The sequence below is a fragment of the Diabrotica undecimpunctata genome, chromosome 2 (assembly GCF_040954645.1).
Source record: "Diabrotica undecimpunctata isolate CICGRU chromosome 2, icDiaUnde3, whole genome shotgun sequence".
NCBI classification, from domain to species: domain Eukaryota; kingdom Metazoa; phylum Arthropoda; class Insecta; order Coleoptera; family Chrysomelidae; genus Diabrotica; species Diabrotica undecimpunctata.
Genome location: NC_092804.1, coordinates 139,408,136 through 139,430,054, shown reverse-complemented (window position 1 = coordinate 139,430,054; position 21,919 = coordinate 139,408,136). Strand labels below are relative to the sequence as shown.

The 21,919-nt window shown below is 32.6% G+C and overlaps 1 protein-coding gene across 2 annotated transcripts in view; it reads left to right on the top strand.

The window, feature by feature from the left end:
* The window catches only part of LOC140434941 (membralin), a 575,630-nt gene that overhangs the window by 333,546 nt on the left and 220,165 nt on the right, over nucleotides 1-21,919 (top strand). For both annotated transcript variants that reach the window (XM_072523585.1, XM_072523584.1), the window contains exon 8: nucleotides 3,227-3,359. In XM_072523585.1, coding sequence (XP_072379686.1) covers nucleotides 3,227-3,359 — 133 coding nt within the window. The remainder of the gene's footprint in view (nucleotides 1-3,226; nucleotides 3,360-21,919) is intronic.

Sequence of the window (21,919 nt, the reverse complement as noted above, 5' to 3'; positions counted from 1 at the left end):
ATGACCTCAAGGTTTTTGACTGTCTTTTACGTTAATGGCGTGATTGTCTTAATTGAACTCCATTTTACCGGCAGCATTCAAGAAGCCAGGAGTGGTAATTTCATTATACATTAAATTATTCAATTTCAATATTAATTAATACAATAATGCTACCTAAAGTAAAAATTAAATCATAACTATTGCTATTGCTATTGCTGCTTAGTTTGAACAAATTGTTAACTTATCTAGTTCAATTTATTGTTTATACATCATAATCGTATAATGTCCATTTACTATAAGTGTCTTTACAACTTTGTTATCACTGACTGCTACACATCTTTTTAAGGTAACACATGTAACAACTTTTCCATGCTTGTGTGTTTTTTTCATATTGTTCTTTTTAGATGAACTGATGATGCTTTCTGATTAAGAAAGCGAAACGTCTTCAATAAATAGATGAAGTAGCCATCAACTTTGTCTTTTTTCTCCACCTTTTGACCGAAAAAACCCACCACTCTTCTGAGTGATCCTTAATTTATATATATATATATATATATATATATATATATATATATATATATATATATATGTATATATATATATATATATATTTATATATTATATATATATATATATATATATATATATATATATATATATATATATATATATATATATATGTATAATATATATATTGGGTTTGCGTCTGGACTTAATGCTGGCCCATCCATTAAAGGAATGTTTACTTCATTTAAAAACTGCTGAGTGATTCTCGCACTGTGAGGCTTGGCATGATCATGCATCCTAACAAAGTCATTTCCAGCAACACCAGAAAAATCATCATGTATCTGGATGTACATGTTTGAATCCACTAAATACATGGATAAAAATCCTTTAAATGTAGTTTGATTAACTTTTAATTACATCTTTTCTATTTAAAAACTATCGTGTTTAAGTTATAAAAAGAATTGATCACATGGCAACTTGGGACTCCACTGGTGTTTCTAGTGCTTAGACGAAGTGTCTGTGAGGACTTGTTGATAGCAACTGCTAAAAGTTAATCAAGCTACATTTAAAGGGTTTTACCCACATATTTCGTGGATTCCAACATGTACATCCAGAAAGCACTGATGATGGAATAGTTATTCCGAACACGTTAGGGTTTTTTTATTAATACATTTATATATTATATATTTATATATTATATATATATATATATATATATATATATATATATATATATATATATATTTATTTATTTATAAAGGAAATTTTTTAAATAAAAATTTTTGTGATACATGATGTTTGTGGTTCACCATTGATCTTCAGCAGCTCGGATTGTTTGATTAATAATATTTCTGCACTGGTCGCAGTGATCTGTTACATATACTGCCTTAGTATACTATTTGTTAAGAAACTCTTTCGTAATGTCTGCCCATCGATGTGGAGATCTGCCGCATTGGCGTTGACTCTAAGGCCTTCCTTGAACACTAATATCTCCATTTTGGGATCACTTCGACGGATATGACCAAAGAACATTCGAATTCTAGAGTAAATAGTACTAGAGTGACTCTGATTGGGTTTAATTTCGTCTAGAACAGAGGCATTTGTGAGGCTAGCCGTCTATGGAATTCGAAGCAGTCACCTTCATGTCCACATTTCAAAAGCATCCATTTATTGTATATCTGATTCTTTGACTGTCAATGTCTCGCTTGTATGGTAAAATATGGGAAAGACCAGAGTTGAAACGAGTCTCTTCTTGTTTCTCATAATAACGTGGCCAACAACCCATACAACATTTAGTTCAGTCATTACTGCCCTTGCTAGTTGTATGCGTCTTCGAATTTCGAACAACGTCTGCAATAATTTTGATTTTGTTCTAGTTAATCATGAGTCCAAACTTAGTAACATCTTCTGGAGTAGTGGCTTGAAGTGTAGTATCATCTGCGAAATACAAGTTAGATATCTTGACACCGCTCAGGTTTGCTCCTCCCTCGCAATCATTAAAAACTTTACGAATTATGAATTATGAATAGATATTAAATAATAAGGGAGATAAAACGCATCCTTGGCGTACTTCTTTCTCCCAAGTGCATCGTCAGATAGGCATCCGTCCATTCGGATATTTGCCAAGTTATCTTGATACAGTTTGCTAATTAGGTGAGTCAAGTGTTTAGGTACACCCATTGTCGTCAGTATTTTCCATACTTTGTCCCACCTAACATTATCAGAGGCCTTTGTATAATCAACAAAATATAAATATCTCGATCTGATATTCTCTGGTTTTTTCTATGATGTTTCTTACATTGAGAATTTGTTCTCTAGTACCTCTTCTCTTCACAAATCCAGCCTGCTCAGTTGCTATTTGCTAACTTATGAAGTTTTCTTGACAACATTTCAGGACGTGAAGGATCACCTTACTGGCGTGTGATATTCCATCTAGTAGTCTATAGGACCTTTCTTATGTACAGGTATGATTATGGTCTTCCCCCAATCCTCAGGCCGGACGCCTGTGTGACAGATTTAATTACACAATAGATCTAATACTCTCGCTCCACTTACCGGAAGATGACTCAATACATCAGCAGTAATGAAATGATAGCCTGCTGCTTTCTTTATCTTAAGCCTTTTTAGAGCAAACTTCATTTTGGAATAAAGTATGTCAGGTTCAGATTCACAGACAGTGTGATATGTCACTTCTAAAGAAGAGTGAAAAATGGATGGAACAGATTAATCTGTTTGTGGATAAATGAGCATAATAAGGTGAAGAGGTGCAGTATAAAATTTGGTATATGGAATTTGGTGTATATAACTTCATGTTACCAGAACTAGTGTCAAGCTCAACTTTTTTGTCTAAAATGGTAAACATAGGAGAACAATTGATTTTTTACATTAGACTCCATTTAGCTTCTACTGTTTTATGAAGCTAATGATGACACTGATGTCGAAACGTGTCCTGGATTTTATTAAATAAATATTTTCTTTTACTTAAAGACTAGTACTCGGTACTCATCATTTAGACAAAAAAAATATCTCTATAATTTTTACTTGGTGGTTCTTTTTTTACATTTTTGATACTGAGAGTTTATTTTTGTAGTGTTTTATTAATCCATTTACAAATACTGCAGAACCCTCCTGATTTACAAATTTCACGAGAACATTATCATTTTTTATTTTTTTAATGTTAAGCACTTACAATTTTTTGTTGACATAATAGCACCTTTTGATTTTGATTTCTTTTTTGCAGGTATGGAAGCTATTATGTCCGAGTTCTTTAATGACACCACTACAGCTTTCTACATCATACTTATCGTCTGGATGGCAGATCAGTATGATGCGATTTGCTGCCACACTTCTATCACCAAACGACATTGGCTAAGGTATGTCATTTACTTTCACTTATGTTGGTGCTTGGTGTATTATTAAAGAGTTTGATATGATGTATGTATATGATTTAATGCATTTGACATTGTATTCATAGCGATATCACTTAAGAACTAGCGATTTATCCTAGATGGATCCTGGACTTACGATTTGTTAGTTACGAAAAGAGTCAGATTATAATTGCGTTAGATATGTTAATGTATATATTTTTAGATATAAGAAATTTATGCACCTCTCAGTCCAGACTTTATAATCTGAAAGTAGAAAGGATTGAATATTGGGAAATTCGAAATGATTTGTTTACCTTTCAAGTCGTATTGATAAGAAAGCTTTTATGAATATAGGTAATATGTTTGGAAAATTGTACATAAGGTGATTAAGCATGCAGCTGAATACGAATAATGTGTTTTCCCGTAATTATAAAAAAAATCGAATGAATGTAAGTATTTTTTATATAAAGTTTTTGTTGAGATTATAAATTGGCCAGAAAGGACGCCGGCACTTTTCTTATGCAAAAGTGTTTTAGTTAAATTTACTGAAAGTTTGCAGAGGGATAGCTTTGGTCATGGTGATTAAAAGTTCTCTTTGCCCCAAGACACAGAAATAAATTGTTTCTGTACATTTTAATAATACATATTTGTATAATATACAGGGTGTTAGTAAGTAAGCGCAACAAACTTAAAGGAGTAATTTTGCATGAGCAAAATAATGATAATTTGCTATATATACGTGTGTTCGCAAATGCTTCCTTTTCCGAGATACGGGGTGTTGAAATTTTTCTTACGAACTGACTATTCGAACGATCTATTTATTTCTCTGAAATCGGTTGAGATATACAAATGAACTTTGGTGGGTTTGAAGAAGCAGATATTGCACATTTTTGCCATATAATTGAGAATTTTATATTCATTATAGGCGCGCATACGGGTAATGGTCTCAACTTTTATAAAGAAAAGAACGACACAAGAGTTCTTCGTTAAAACGTAACAACAATTTTTGTTTTTATATGACCCGTCGATTTTATGCAAAAAAAAACATCTTAACACGTTCTATCTAATACTATCTAATACAATGAAATTAAACCAGAACAATAACAGAGAGTACCACTAATAAAATTTTAAATTGACGCAAAGGTACAAAAATGTTCAAAATAACTCCCTGAAACGTGACACCAGATTCATCTCTTAGCCGTATTGGTTGTCGTATTCGTTCAAATATTCATGGTGTATTTTTTATTTACATTTGTAAAATTGGTTTCAGTTAAATTGGCGAAACGTTGCAGAGATGTAGCATTTATATTGCTGACCAAAGGTTTTCAGTACTCCAAGACCTGAATTCAATTGTTTTTGAGTTTTAGAGGTTCAAAGTTTTGGTTTTTAGTTCATTTTTCAAAATCATGAATTTTTTGTGTGGGACGTATCGTCCCACACATTTCTTAATGATTACCTGTCAAAAAAAAGTGGGAAATCCTGGGTCGGATATTTTTGCAGTAGGATGGATCTTGATAAAACTTTTTGCATTCGATTCGTATGAGGGTCAGGAAATTTTTTGAACAAAAATGATCATGTGGAGATGAAAAATTGCATTATTGAAAAAGGAAAATGCATTTTGCAAAGTGCATTTCGAGGTAATGAAAAATGATAAATTTGTAATTCGGAAATAATTGACGGAAATGAGTTCAATATTACTACTTGGGGGTTTTTGGGAGTCGCAGATCACGAATATCATGACAGCGATGGTCTCCTAGGTATCTGGTCCACCTGGGTCTTAGCTCCTGGACTTTTGTGGAAGTTTGATACAAAATCAGTGCAAATTCGTTACTTGCGAGTTTTTGAGATCGCTGATCACGAATATCATGACGGTTATGGTCTTCGATGCCCCTAGTACCCAGGACAGGCCTCCTCTTGTGGAATTTTGTGTAAATTCAATACAAAATCGGTGCAATCTCCTGCAATCTAATAACAATATAAGAAATCATAATATTTCCTCTTGGCTAAACTAAATTCAAATTTTTACCACTGTGCTTTCTACATTTTGCAAAGCAGACAGATTGATAAATTGGTCAACAAGGGAATCTATAATTTGTATTCCACAATACGTTCATCACGGCAATATTATAATTTTAAGTTGTTATTAGATGGCGTTGTAACGATTGCAAATAATTATTATTTTTATAATTATTGTACTATGCCGGGAGAGATTTAATTTCGATTCAAAGCATCTGCATATGATGCTCTGATGATACCTAATGAGGTTAAAATACGTATAAGCGAATGGCAAATGCCCTGCATTGAAATTAAATCTAATACCCTCTCTCTGTTCTGATTAGATATGTTTTGAAATCATTAGCAAACAAAATGTACCTATGATCAATCTTTTTACAAGTCCTATACAGCTTTTGAATTTAATTTTAGGAATCACTGTGCGTTATTTCCAATTCGGAATTCGTTCATTATACTATTCACGAAAATAAATAATACTTGAACCTGAATTTTGACGACCCATTGTAAATATTAATATAATACTTCTTTGTAATTTTAAGATGAACAATATTTCACATTGTGTGATCTGTTAAAAGTCATTCCAAGCATAAGATAACGTGATAAAAAATTACTGATTTTAAATCTAGCCCAGTCGACAGAGATTTGACTGCTTAAAATAATACCAACAAGCTGCAAAAAGATTCAAAAAGTTTACTACTCCTACTAACTTCCTATCGTAGAGTAAAAAACGATTTACCAAGAATCTGTATGCCATAGAAAAAAAATGTTCAAATAAAACATGTAACTGATATCATTTTGAATAGAAATGTCTACTAGCACTTTTTGTGTAGAATGAACCGTTCTCTCAGAAATAACGCCTGAAGCGACCGTCGATTTTGCATGTTAGTTACGCGCGGAAAATCAATTTAAAATTTGTATCATCTCGACGATAAAATTTATATTCTATATCTTTATATATTTATTCTATATCTTTCTGTATCGACAAAAATCAAAATAAGTTTTTAATGGTGCAGAGTGCAATTTTTATATGCAGTGTTTTTTTATTTTGTCGTAAATTAAATCAGTTTTTATAAAGGTGTTAAATAATAAACGTTTCGCGATTTTTCCATTTTTTACCATTCTCTTGAGATCAAGAAAATGTATTACTTTCATTGACCGGTCGGAGTGGAATTTTCATTTTTCTTTAATCTTTATCTTTAAAATATATATCATGAAATTTTTATTTTAGAGTTTTGTCAACAAATATGAGGCATTTGAAATATGCTTAAAAACGCGGAATTTAAACTTTCACATTAAAAATGATCGTACGTCACACGAAATGTATTGGGACCCACCCACGAAGACAGTATTGGGTGGAATTTGGAGCTGAAGTGGCGTAGTTTCGAAAAGTGTACTTTTGTGCAGTTTTAAATGTTTTAGATCTTTTGTAATGTGAAAGTTTAAAATCAGCGTTTCTTAGGAATATTTTAAATGGCTCCTATATGTTGCCAAATCTCAAAACCAAAATGTTATGGCATAGGAATTGGCAACGTTTATTTGTTTATTACCTTTATAAAAACTCACTTTATTTGCGACAAAATATAAACGGCATACGATAGTTGCACTCTCCATCTTTAAAACTCATTTTACATAACTTTTGTCGATAGGACACTGATCAAAAGATATCGAATTCTTACCTCGAGTTGATATAAGTTTTATTTAAAGTTTATTTCGCGCACTTATCAGACATTAAAAAAATCGGTGGTCGCTTCAAGCATTGTGTTTGAGCGAACGGTTCAATCTACACAAAATGAGCGAATAAACATGTTTGTTCAAAATTATATCTTCTTTTTTTTAATTGAAACATTTTTTTACGGCGTACAGATTTTTGGTTAATTGATTTTTTCCGTTTTGAAAAGGTTTTGGGGTCACAAAATTGACATTATCACCCAAGTTCAGCTTGTCCGTATGATTTTTAGAGGTTCGGTGGCATTTTCGTCTCTGGGATAATCATATACTGGGTTTCTCAATGGGGACGTCCTGTTTTTGAAATGTCATAGCGACTATTTTGAAAATGGTAGAACTGTTACTTGTTGACGTTTGTATTTAGTATACTCTAACAAATGACCATGGCAAGATATACGCTTGAACAACGTTTGGAAATTATCCTAAAATTTTATGCTAATAATCGTTCTTTTGTGAATACCTGTGAAGACTGTGTAAAATTAATAATGTAATGTAAAATTACCTAATAATATGTTAAAAATTGACTAAATGTTAAAGTAGGTTCAATTGTCAAGTTATCCTTAAAACAACAATTATATATCTATATAAACAATATAGATATATAATAAAATATTATCTATTACCTATTATATATATATATATATATATATATATATATATATATATATATATATATATACAATAGCACTAAAGGCCTTAGAGGCCCATGGCTTAAAAAGTTTGTTCTTTCTTCATTTTCGCTTTCCTTTATGTACTGAGATCTTCTCTGGCTCGATATGTGATTTTTCTCCATTCCTTCTTGTTATTCATTTTTCTTTTCGGGCCTTCAAGTCCAATTTCTTCCATATCTTTTTCTACCTCCTGATTCCATCTATTTTTTGGCCTTCCTTTTCTCTTTTTTAAAGTTATAGTGTAGTTTAGTACCCTTTTTGGAGTCCTCGTGTTCGGCATCCTTTCTAGGTGACCTCGCCATCTTAGTCTCTGTGCCTTTATGACTCCTATTATGTTAGGTTGATTATATAATTTCTTTAACTCATCATTTGATCTTCTTATCCATAAACCGTCCCTTATTATTCCTTCATATATCTTCCTCAGGATTTTCCTTTTCCATCTCTCCAGTAAATTTTGTTCATTTTTTGTCATTGTCCATGTCTCACTGCAGTACGTTACTAGTTGTTTTGTATAACTGTATTTTTGACTTTCTTGACAAAAACTTGCTTTTCAACATTCCACTAAGAGCATGTACACTTCTATTTCCTGCCATTATTCTAGCTTGTATTTCTTCTTTAATGTTAGGTTTACGTGATATTATTGTACCTAGGTATGTAAATCTTTCTACCATTTCGAATTCGTATGATAATCTTTCTTCTACTTCTACTTTAAACTTTTGTCCATCCATGAACTGATCATCTGTCCACTGCATACATTTTGTTTTAGTTTCATTTATGTAAAGTCCCATTTTCTTTGCTGCTTTTACTATTCTCTGTACTATCTCCTGTAGCTCTTTTTTTTCCTCTTGCCAGCAACACTATATCATCCGCAAATGCCAAAACTTGGTGTCTTTTATGATATAGGAGTCCTTCTCTATTGATTTTCGCTTCTCGCATTATTTTTTCTAGGCATAAATTGAAGAGTAATGATGACAAAGGATCGCCCTGCCTTAATCCTTCGTTTACTATAAATTTGTCCGATACATGATTGTTTACTTTGACTCTGTTTTCTGTATTCTCTAAAGTAAGATGTATCATGTTACGCAACTTTTTGCTAACTCCCAGTTCCTCAAGGGTCTCTTTTAATTCCTTCCTTTTTATTCTATCGTATGCTTGCTGGAAGTCGATGAATAGCGCTATCGTTGGTAAGTTGTGTTCATAGCTTTCTGCTTGTAATTCTCTGAGTATGAATACTTGGTCCGTTGTGCTTCTCCCTCGTCTAAATCCGCACTGATATTCGCCTATTATATTTTCAACTTCTTTTTCTAGCTTATCTTTTATGGATTTTGATAGGATTTTATATACGGTATTTAGTAACGCTACTCCTCTGTAATTACTGCATTCTGTTTTATCTCCTTTTTTGTGTAATGGGCAAATAATGGCTTCCTTCCAATCTTCTGGTATTCGTTCTTTTATCCATATCTCCTTTATGATCTTGTATATCCAATTATTTAGCAGTTTTCCACCATATTTCATCATCTCTGCTGTTATGTTATCGCTTCTTCCAGGGGATTTGGTGTTTTTCAGATTTTTTATGATTTCCTCGATTTGTTCTTTGCTGGGTGAATTATCCTTCTATGTCTTCTAAGTGTTCGATTCTTGCTTCTGCTTCCATACATTCTCTTTGGTTTGACTTATTATTGTCATTTAGTAATTCATCAAAATACTCTTTCCATCTTTCGGCTATTTCTGCTTCCCCGCTTATATTATTTCCTGCTTTGTTTTTAACGAATATGGGTTTTTGATGGAAACCTTTTTTTTTCATTTCTAGCACCTTGAATTACCTATTATATACCTATATAAACAATAAAATCTTCCCGTACAAGAAAAAAGTTAAGTGCCGAGGGTTATATTTCGATAACAAATTAAAATGGCAGAAACATATCACAAAGAAAACTGAAGTACAAGAATTTATATTGGTTATTAGGTAGAACTTACAATCAAAAACAACGTATTAGTTTACAAACAAATGCTAAAATCAGTATCGTCCTATTTTTGGCCGTGCCCGGATTGCAAATTAACTAATTAATTCGGATATATAATTTTAAAATTATGTGGACTAGCGGTTTCGTTCCAAAGTTTATTTAGTAATGATGATAACATAAACATGTGATATTAATTAATATAAGCTGACTACATATTTACCTTATATAGAGGACCATGTTTTGTTGAAAGAGGAGGCGGTATTTTCCTCGAACTAAAAACAATTGCATTACATAATGTGCAACTTTGCATTGTATTTCCAACTACAACTACTGTAAATAACGTAACAGAACTTTGAATCTTTCTAAAGGAGGCTACCCAACATGTTTGTTATTCTTATTTAAGATATTTTTTCTACGTAAATCAATATTCCTGCTTAAAAAGTAATACATGCTGGGAAGTACGAGTAGTGAACATATAATATTAACTTAGGTTTGAGTGCTATTCTTTCAAATGGAAGAGACAGTGAGCTTATTTTACATGATCAACAGCAGTACGGTACGTCTGGGATCGAATAGAACTTCCTATCAATTCACGATTCTTATTCGCAGTCATAGGATTACTAAATAACCCAATTCCAAAATTTAGATTGTATTATTTTTTACAATAAATATCGCTTATATGATAGATCTGTTGTGGCTTTAGCTGAGGAACTTTTAAAACCATCTATTGGGATTTCTACTTCTGTTGAAATAAATGTAGCATGCTTAAGTAGTCAAGTAGTCCTGATCTGATTACTTTTACCATTTTTACGTTTTACTTTTGATACCAAGTTTACTACTCAGAAAGCAGTGAAGCTTTATCGTGGTGAGGGGATCTGTATACTGTGTCACGGTCGTTATTCTGTGAGCTAAGCGCTACCGAGTAAAAGCTAAAGTCGACTAAACTCCGAGTACTAGACGAAATGCAGGTTTCATTAGCTTTTTCTCGGCGTTTTAAGATTTTATCAGGAACAACTATCCATTCCCTAATGGGACAACTAACAAACAAACTGTGATGGAGCTTAACAAGGACCCCAAGAAGCGATCAATAGCGGTTCTACGAGAAAAAGGTTTAAGTATCTGTGCAAGTAAAATCTCCACCCGATAGGGTAGGACAACAGGCGCTAAAGCCTATACGAAAGCCACAAACATAGATGTACACTATATACAAAATATATTTCAAGCTTCAGTATAGAAAAGTTTACGAATCCAAACAACCCTTTATCTACAATCTACAGTGGTCGTTTATACAAGATATCATCATCATTCAATCTTCGCTTGCTCACTGCTGAAAATAGATCACGGTTTTCCATCTCACAAAACAAAAGAAATATGGAGAACGATCACAGGACAAAGAAAAGAGATGAACGAACTAATAAAAACGAAACACATTCAGAAGGAAACATGGGTAGACTACTACATGGGTAGGCTAAAGGTGACGATAATGAACCACCAACACCGGAGGTGACGACAAATAAAGAAATAAATATTGAGAAGGAAGAGGAAGGAAGACCACGAAAACGATGGAACGACAACTTACTGGAGGCACATTAAAAAACAGACAGTGTCATGTCTACATAAAAGAAGAAGAAGAAGAAGAAGTTTTCCATCTGTTTCGATCTTGTACCTCTTGCATCCAATTCCTATGGCAACGTTTTAGATCGTCTGTCCAACGTGTTGGTAGACGACTCCTGCTTCGGTAAGCATCATGTCTTGGTCTTCATTGCTGTATCATCGCTCCATAGGGAACGATGAAGTAAATGACATCGGTTCCTTTCCAATCTTTATCTTACTTAATACCTCTTTTCGCTCTTATCAATGTCATCAACCTTGTTACCAATATTTTACTTTTTATTACTTTTGTGTTCTTATTTCTAGATAATCTTGAACGTTTTTGATAGAATATTTTGATAAGTCAAAAATTTCCGTTTGAATCGGTATCAATAGAGCGATATAACAGTTATTTCGATGTAGTCTTCATTTCATCAGTCCACGCTAGCTTGATACCAATTCAAACTACGAAAGGTTTGTCTCAAAAATACTTTCCACGTTAGTGGTTAGCGCTCAAATGTGCCACCTACCTGCTTAGGTGGCGAAGAACTAAACAATTTCTTCTTCTTGCAGTACCGTCTCCTATCGGAGGTTCGCTACCATCACAGCAATCTTTACTTTGTTGTCTGCAGCTCTGAACAACTGTATTGAACTGCAGCCATACCACTCTCTTAAATTTCGCAACCAGGAAATCCTCCTACGTCCCACATTTCTCTTTCCCGAGATTTTTCCTTGGATTATGAGTCTAAGCAGAGAGTACTTTTCTCCTCTCATTATGTGGCCCAGCTATTCCAGTTTTTTCGTTTGTATGGTTTTTATGACTTCGCATTCCTTCCCCGTCTTCAGCTGAACATCTTGATTTGTTACTCTTTCTGTCCATGGTATTTTCCACATTCTCCTGTAACACCACATCTAGAATGCCTCAATGTTTTTGATGTTTTTCTTTTTCAGTGTCCAGGCTTCCATGCCGTACAGCAGAACGGAGAAAACATAGCACCTTAACATTCTCGTTCTTAAGTTTATATTTCTGTCCCGGCTGCATAGGAACTTTTCCATTTTGACAAACGATTGTCTCGCTATCTCTATTCGCCTCTTGATTTATCTTGTCTGGTCATTAATATCAGTGAAGTAAACCCCTAAATATTTGTAGGACGTAAATTTTTTCAACTGGCTGGTTATTTATGGTTAATTTCATATTGGTGTATAGATTCTTTGTTCCAATCATGAATTTAGTCTTTTTGATGTTCAGTTTTAGACCATACTTTTTGGTATGGGTGTTTATGTTTTCCATCAAAAACTGTAAATTTGCTAGGTTATCTGTTACTATTAGCGTGTCATCAGCGTATCGTATATTGTTAATTAATTCTCCGTTAATGTTCATACCAATGTTTTGCTCTAGGAGCGCTTCCTGACATATTGTTTCGCTATATATATTGAATAATAGTGGAGAAAGTACACAACCCTGACGCACACCTCGAAGAATCTCAATTTCTTCGGTTAACTCATTATCAACTTTGATTTTTGCCGTTTGTCCCCAGTACAACCTGGATATGATGTTAATGTCGCGACTGTCGATGTTTTTGCTTCTTAGGATTCCATACAGCTTTTGTTGTCTGACTTTATCGAAGGCCTTCTCAAAATCTATGAAACCTCTCAAAATCTATGAAACAATTTAATAAATTTTTTCTGTTCTCTGGACTGTCGAAATGTGCCAATATTAGTAGCTTTCGCGATATTTAGGGTATTGGTTAAAACGTATCAGGTTGTTATTAAAATATACTTCAGGTTCGTTATTTGCTTGCTTGTTCTTCAGATAGAAGTATATAAAAATATAGACGTAACCTAACTGAGTCACTTTAAATATGTGTCTTTTCTAGTACATTTTTTAAAATGCTGCTACTTAATAATACATGAATACTTAACTACTCTTATTGTTTATTTCTGTATTAAATAACAAATATAATTTAAGTTTTTTCTGTATAAATCATTAAATGCGACCACCCTGTATTTATATTTTGAAGAGAAATTATTAAATCAGTTGATCTCGTCAACTCATGTATAACAACATAACGTTAATCATTGAGTAAAAACGAAACATTATTAACATGGATTTTGTATGCTCGTACATGTGTACGCATTGACAAAATATTAATTTTGCGTTTGTTAAAGTAAACATTTGATGTGGATATCTACAGAGCTTAGAAAAACATTCAATTTGCCAAACTCGAAGTCGACAGAAAAATATATGATGTATAGCAGATGGCGTATGGAAATTTAGCATGTTATTTTAGAATTTGTTTGTTTGAAAATTTTGAAAAATGCCGCAATTTTTAGTATTTTATATTTTTTTTTTCTTTGGATGTTACTTAATCCCATCTTATTATGACCTTATAATTCAACATCTTCCTTAAATTAATAGATCCTATATTATTTTTTTTGACCACGACAGCGTCAAGAGAACAGTGCTATACCAATCAATGCATGAGTTTGGTATACCAGAGAAACTTATCGGACTTACGAGAATGACAATGTCTAACTTAGAAGCCACTGTTAGAATACAGGGAGAGAATTCTAGATCCTTTGAGATAAAAGATGGACTCAGACAAGGGGATGCTCTGGCTTGCCTCCTATTTAATATTGCCTTAGAAAAGGCAGTCCGAGATACACGAATTAGGGATGGCGGTACTATTTACAATAGATCGATACAAGTCTTAGCATATGCTGATGACATTGACATAATAGGGCGTAGCAAGCGAGATGTTGAGCAATATCTCCTAGAATTGGAAACAGCGGCGAAACAGGTCGGTCTAGTCATCAACGAAGACAAAACCAAGTACATGTTAGTCACAAAGGATCCGATAGCAAATGAGGAACGAGAAACAGTCTTTGGAAGTCATACCTTTGGACGTGTTGACAACTTCACATACCTTGGGTCGCTATTGACTGCTACCAATAAAACAAGCGAAGAAATCAAAAGACGAATAAACCTTACAAATAGGGCATACAATGGACTCCAAAAGCATTTCCACTCAAGAAACATTCAAAAAAGAACTAAAATTGTTATATACAAAACATTGCTGAGGCCGGTCCTCACGTATGGAGCAGAAACATGGACTCTGACGCAGAAAGATGAAAGACTTTTGGGAATATTTGAGCGTAAAATACGCAAAATATTTGGAGCTATAAACGACCAAGGGTAGTGGCACAGAAGATATAATTTTGAATTGTATCAGCTCTTTGATGAGCCAGATGTCATAACGTTCATTAAAACACAGCGACTTAGATGGGCTGGACACATAATACGAATGCCAGAAAATACGATTGCTAAAAAGCTAACCACAGGAACACCTGTAGGAAGAAGAAGCAAAGGCCGACCGCGAATTAGGTGGTTAGATGGAGTTGAAACCGACTTACGGATATTAAAAATCAGAAGATGAGAAACCGAACAGAATGGCGACAAATCTTAGAGCAGGTCAAGATCCACAGAGGATTGTCGAGCCAAAGATGATGATGAAATTATTTTTTTTATATTGAACACTAATAGAAAAGTATGTAGTTGGATACTAGTCCATTATTTTTCTAAGAAAAGACTAATGTTTAAATGTCTTCATAATATGTAATGAACCTTCCTTATTTCTTATTTTTTTTATATAAAATACAACTGCAATTCCATTATCATACCACACGAAAACCGACGCACGAGATTTAGCGAATAATCCGGAGGTATTCCTGGACGGAATATATTAATTCTCAAGTTAAAAGTTCGCTCCTTCAGCGTCGCTTATTCCACTCACTTAGGCATAATATTATTAGATTTGAGAATTTTGAACAAGTACAAATTGAATCTTTTGTAATAGCATCAACAGTTTCGAAATGGTCTCGGAATTTTAATCTTTTTGTCTGCGTCGTCGACGGGGCTTGACACTGTCGCGTTCCCTTTAATAGGTAAAATGCGGAAAGTTTCGAATAAAATAAAGGCCCGTGGAGATTATCGAATGAGATTTTTTTCCTAAACTGAAGTTCAACTTACTCCTCGCAGAACTTTGATTTTATCAATATTTTTTATTTTAACGTTATCTGCTTTATGTACAGTCTATATTTTAGTTATTTTAGTTTGGAAATTATTTGTCAACCTTGGGAGTCGAAGAAAAAATAGCAAACTGTAACTTTGAGGATATTTTAAGGATATGGCAAGAGATAAATTTTTTTGGTAGAAAAACCTAAAATTTAAGCGGTTTTAAAAACACCGAAAATCGTCACAATGATACTAAATTGTTGTTGATTGTTGACTACAAATAGTTTCTAATTGCGGTTCTATTAGTGTTTAATAGTGTCGTTTAGTACCAAAATAAAAGTAAAATTGCAGACTTCATTAATCCGCAAGTCATCTTTCATTTATATAATTGGATGTTTAGATAATTGCATTTAAATACAATTTGAAATATAAACTTTCCTAATTGTGTGAAGTAAAAAAAACTTAACTGCTCCTCACAAAAACTTATCAATACTTTTATAATTAAAACAAAAAGAGAAATCAAACGATTTCTACCTGGCAAAACCGAATTCAAATTTTTACCACTGTGCTTTCTAAAACTTGCAAAGCAAATAGCTTGATAAATTACTCGGCAAGGGAATCTAAAATTGCATTCCACCTGCCGTTCATCATGGTCAAAATTCGTAGTGAATTCAGTTTCTGGTACTCCAAACGGAATAAAGTAATAAAACATAATGACGGTATTAGATTTTTGTTTCGATACAGGGCGGCGGCAAGCCGCTTATACGTATTTCGACCTTTTTAGGTCTCTTCAGAGCAGTATAGCCACTGCTCTGAATCAAAACAAAAATCTTTCCCGTCCTAAAACAAAAGTTATCAAAATAAACATTTACGGACGTAACTACGCCATGTAAAAACAAAAAGAGTTTTAAAAAGCACAGTGGTAAAAATTTGAATTCGGTTTCATGTTCAGGTAGAAAATGTTTGATTTCTCTTCTCTGATATCGAAACAAAAATCTAATACCGTCATTATGTTTTATTACTTTACTCCATTTGGAGTACCAGAAACTGAATTCACTACGAATTTTGACAATGATGAACGGCAGGTGGAATGCAATTTTTAGATTTTATTGCCGAGTAATTTATCAAGCTGTTTCCTGTGCAAGTTTTAGAAAGCACAGTGGTAAAAATTTGAATTCGGTTTCGCGAGGTAGAAATCGTTTTGATTTCTCTTTTCGTTTTTAGATGGCGTAGTTACGTCCGTAACTATTGTTTTAGGACGGGAAAGATTTTTGTTTTGATTCAGAGCAGTGGCTATACCACTCTAAGGAGACCTAAAGAGGTCGAAATACGTATAAGCGGCTTGCCGCTGCCCTGTATCGAAACAAAAATCTAATACCGTCATTATATTAAACTTTTATAATTATATTTCGAAGATAGGCCAGTAACTGAACATAATTATTTAAATATTTCATGCATTAAATGATAACTGCGCTCGAAAACAAAATATCTACTGTATTCACAAAATATATAAAGGGTGCCATACACTCGAATGTCCGAAAGCGACAAAAAAATTCTTAAACAATTAGATATTATCAAAAAAAATAATTAAAAAGCACCATAGAAGAAAATTTTGAGAACGATTTCCGAAGTAGAAATTGAAACGTTAATAAACGTACTTTAACCTTTAATTGTGGCTTATTCCCATTTAAATAGTAATTACCCTAGTCAAAAGTCAAAACAAAATCTTAGAAAGCCTAAACGATAAAATTAAGCGTCTGGAGAATGAAAATTTATCTCTGCAAAAAGCGCTGGAAAGTGTGCAAATAACTTCCAAGAAAAATAATCTAGTAGCGATTTAAGCAACGCGCTAAAAGTAGACATTTCAGAAAAAGATATAAGTGACGTATACTGCATTGGTAGTACGGATAAATGCCCAATTAAGATTGAATTAACTTAACATTTAAAAAAAAAATAGAAATTCTAAAGAATGGAAAAAATTAAAAGGGCACAGGTATATTTATATCACCTGATTTAACAAAAAGTCAGCAGGAAGATCTTAAGATCTTAAAAAAACACTTAAAAATTGTAAGAGAGAAGAACCAAGAAAAAACAGCTATATACGGGGCAACAAACTGTTTATAGAACATCAAAGTTATACGCCCAAAGAACTTGAAGAAAACCCAACTTTTCCGGAGGAAAAGGATATATTTGTCGCCACAATTGGACAGAAGACAGAAGAAAAAATAGAAAACAAAATAAACCGAAAAATACCCAAGGCTAATGAAAAGAAGCCAACGCCAAAAAAACATCCATCTATGTCTGCTGTTACTGGAAAATCAACCAAGCCACAAAAGTCATCCACTACACCAAATCCTTCGTCTGAAGAAAAGAAGAGAATGAAAACAAGGTCAAACGAACAACATTAAAAATGTGTATACTATTACATCTATGTAATGTTAATCGTGCAGTAATAATTAGTGTGTGCTAGTTAAAAAAATAGATATCTATGTTAGAGACTACGAAGAAGAAAAAGTGGACACAAAATGTGTAAGTAGTGATAGTTTTAATAAGGATTACTTAGTGACGATAAAAAATGACTTAAAAATAATTCATTGTAATGTTATCAGTATAGGTAAAAATTTTGATAATCTTTGTTTATTTTTGTCAACTCTAAATGTCAACTTTGATATACTAGTTCCTACGGAGACATACATTCAAGATGATATTGATAAAACCCCATTTTTGTTAAAAAATTACGTATTTTATACAATTATGCAGTGGCGGCTTTTGGGGGTAGGTAGGATAGGCCGGGCCTACCCAATAATTTTAAGAGCTTTAAAATTGAAAAACATATATTCAAAAATTATGTTAATGCATGTAAATAACTTTTAAATGTACTAAGTCACTCAATACATTAGCGTCCGTTAAAACAACTATGTTATTATGTTACCACAGAAAGCATCGAATCGTATTCATTGACATTTTAAATATCATTAATAGGCCCGATCGGAACTGGCCGACCCAGCTCACATAAGATCCCCGTACAAAAAGATACTATAACATAACAATAAAAGTCAACGCGCATGTTCTTGCATCTCTCTCGCACACCTGTGACGTAAGCCCTATAGAGCGTTTCACGTTAAGAAAATAACATTGCGGAGATAGGGCCATGTATTTCTTATGGACGATAGAAGCGCAGCGATGCCACGATGAACAAAAGCACGATTCAGGGTTGTATAATTTGTATTTTCATTTTGACAGACATGAATTATTAAATTAATGTTTTTTAACGTAATTGACCAAGTGCCCATTCGAAACAAGAGATGAAAAGTAGGGAAAATGATTTTAATTAAATAAATAGTATTTACAAAAGATAATTTTATTTTATCTTATTTTAATTATAGTAACGACAGTTTATTTGTTTTTCGGTAAGAATATCATATACCATGAATCATAGAAATCAGTAGAAAATATTGCTTAGTTAAATCATGCACTTTGCCGGATATTAAAGATTTAAAAGCAAGTAAACGGACCGCTTGGAATGCATATATCTAATTACTAATTGCAACTTAAAATAATACGGTGTGCGTATGTCAGCGATTTTATGTTGTTCTCTGAGACTACATAATGATATGAAGGCTTTGTGGTTCTTCAGTTGTTCTGACTTTACAGTTAAATGTTAATTGAAAATGGAAATTTGAAAAATATATCGACAATCTAGTAAACCGCATGCCTGGGAGTTTTGGCAACACTGATCTCCATAAGCCTAATATTATTTTCTTAAAGTGGAACGCTCTATAGACAACTTTAATGATGCCAAGTTAAATGCTCTATCTGTTGCTATCCTGTGTGCTTCAAAACGTAGTGAATGAGATTTTTATTTATTCATTGATGTAGTAAAGACTTTGTATATTATATTGTTATATAAATTTTGTGGTGAAAACATTCAGTTTACTGTGTTAATATCACCTAATTTATTTATCGTACGCAACTTCCTCTCGACTATCTGTAGCTACTTTATAAAGAAGACTAATTATTTGGTTGCCATAATGTATTGTGCAGTGGTGGGTTGTTTAAACAATTAAAATAAAAATAGTAAATCTTTTTCGAAGTGTCGTTTTTTTTTGTGTTTCCTAGAGACAAACAAATGCGTAAAGTATGGGTATTCAAGTGTTTTCAGCGAGACAAATTTAAGGTAGAAACCGCGAGAATACGATCAAAACATTTTACAGAAGCTGACTACTGTTTAAAAGTAAAACTATAGTGGAATATTACTACTACTAGTATAATTAATTATGAAATTGTCACTAAAGAGATCTTTTCCTCGCTAAACCTTCCTAGTAGCGATACAAAAATTAACCATGAAGATTTAATTGACAGTCATCGAGATTTTATTAATTCGAATATAAAAGAACTGGAATGGGATGGATTGGAAAATTTAGCCGGTTTCATTGCATTTAAGTTACAAAAAAAAAGAAATACTTGGATATATTCCGGACACTAACGATAAATCGTTTACTTGGGTAAACCACGTTTCTGAGGGTGGTTTACTCAAACCAACACTGGAATTTGTAACTAAATGTAGTGAACTGGAACATATTTTTCGTAGTTATAATGGCAACAAATTAAAAATAACTAAAAATTATTTAAAAAAACGTAATAGAACCTGCAAAATATGTAAATGTTAGCGAAGATGTAAAATTACTTTTTTTATATGTAAAATTATTTTAAAATACTAATTTTAATTAAAAATATTAAAGATAATTACAATATCCGCAAGAGAAAAATCACGAAGATTGTAAAATAAATGTCTAAATGATATTCATAAAGTCTGAAGTATGACCTGCTTTTCCTTATGTTTCAAATTCTTTACATTTTACCGGCCTTTTATATTTAATTTATGTTTCGTAGCAATATATATTTTGTTTGTAATACACACAATCAATTTGAAGATTCATATATTCCTTTAATTAATTTTACAAATTACTTAATAATTTTCAAACCACGTTTTCACAGAAAGTAACTAGTTATGACTTCTTAGTGCAAGATATGGCAACGAGGTATACTTACCGTTAACAGTTTAAGTTTCGAAGTTGTTCATTACAGTAATGAAACAACGTTGCCATATGATGCATCGTTAAAATAAGATCCACACAAATCCCCTGGCTTTGTCTCGCTATGACGTCATGCGCAAAGTCGATTAAAATTAGAACGGCAAGTGAGCATACCTTGTTTGTTATAGTATCATGATTGTCGTGTTTATGCTTGCTGTTTAGGCACCAGACGATCGGGCCTACGCCGACCATCGTTGTCACTTGTAACGTAATTATAGAATTGTAATATAAATTTTCTTTACATACATAATTTATAATTGTAACATATTTTTAAACAAACACAATTGGAAACAAGTGCACGGTTGCCCAAATAAATTAAAAAAAAATCGTAAAATTCAAAAAAAAAAGATTCCCACTCTCACACAAAAAAAAATGTATGACACACACTGGAGGCTATAGAATTTTTTTTGGGGAGGTCAGGGATCTTGAAGGTGATTACTTTTCTCTGATGCAATGTCACTTTTAGTCTTACCACCAATAGGATAAGTGGGTTTTCAAATATTTTTTAAAGGGGGTGGGGTCATGACCCCGTGACCCCTTCCTTTGGATCCGCCACTGATTACACATAGCTATATGTAATTTGCTGGCTTGCCTACCCAAAATTTTACCACACCAGCCGCCACTGCAATTATGGTGATTTAATTAAAAATGATGGAATTATTATTTACATTAAATCCTCTATAAAATATGAATATTTTGTTGTACCATTGGGGAACATCAAGTTACTTTTGTCATTTTAAATTATAATAAAACAAAAATCTGTTTGAGCGCTATCTGTAAAACACCGAAAGTAAACATAAATAGTTTTAATCAGGATTTGCATCAATATCTCATAAGTAAAAAACTTTCTGAATGTCTTTTTATATATTAGTTGGTGATATCAATATTAATTTGTTTGAGGATCTAGATTACACTGAAGAATACCAAAATATTCTAGCTTCACAAAATTTCTTGTCTTAGATAAATAAAACAACTACACCTAGAAGCCAAACTTGTATAGACCATTTCTTTATAAAAAGACCTGCTGATTACACTAACATAATTTCATTTATATTAAATTTGAAAATAATACTACTTCAGATCATTATCCAATCGCAGTTTCCGTCCCTAGTCTAACCAAAACCAAAGAAAACAAAATAACAATAAAGAAGTACATCAATTATAAAAATCTAAAAAACAATTTGAAGCAAGGAAAGTGGTTGGATATTTACAATAAAGCAAATAAAAAGGAAGCGGTAAAACTTTTTATCGACAAAATTTTAAATTTAATAAACAAAAATATAATTATTTAAAAAAAAAAACGTTCTAAAAACCACTTTTAAAAAAGATTGGATGACAGAGGGACTTTTAAAGTCTGCACATCAAAAACATAGATTGTATACTCAGCTAATCCAAGATCCCTCAGATAACTTAAAAAAACAACGATATATAGATTATAAAAATAAATTAAGACTTTTAGTTAAAAATGCAAAAATAAATTATGCAATACTAC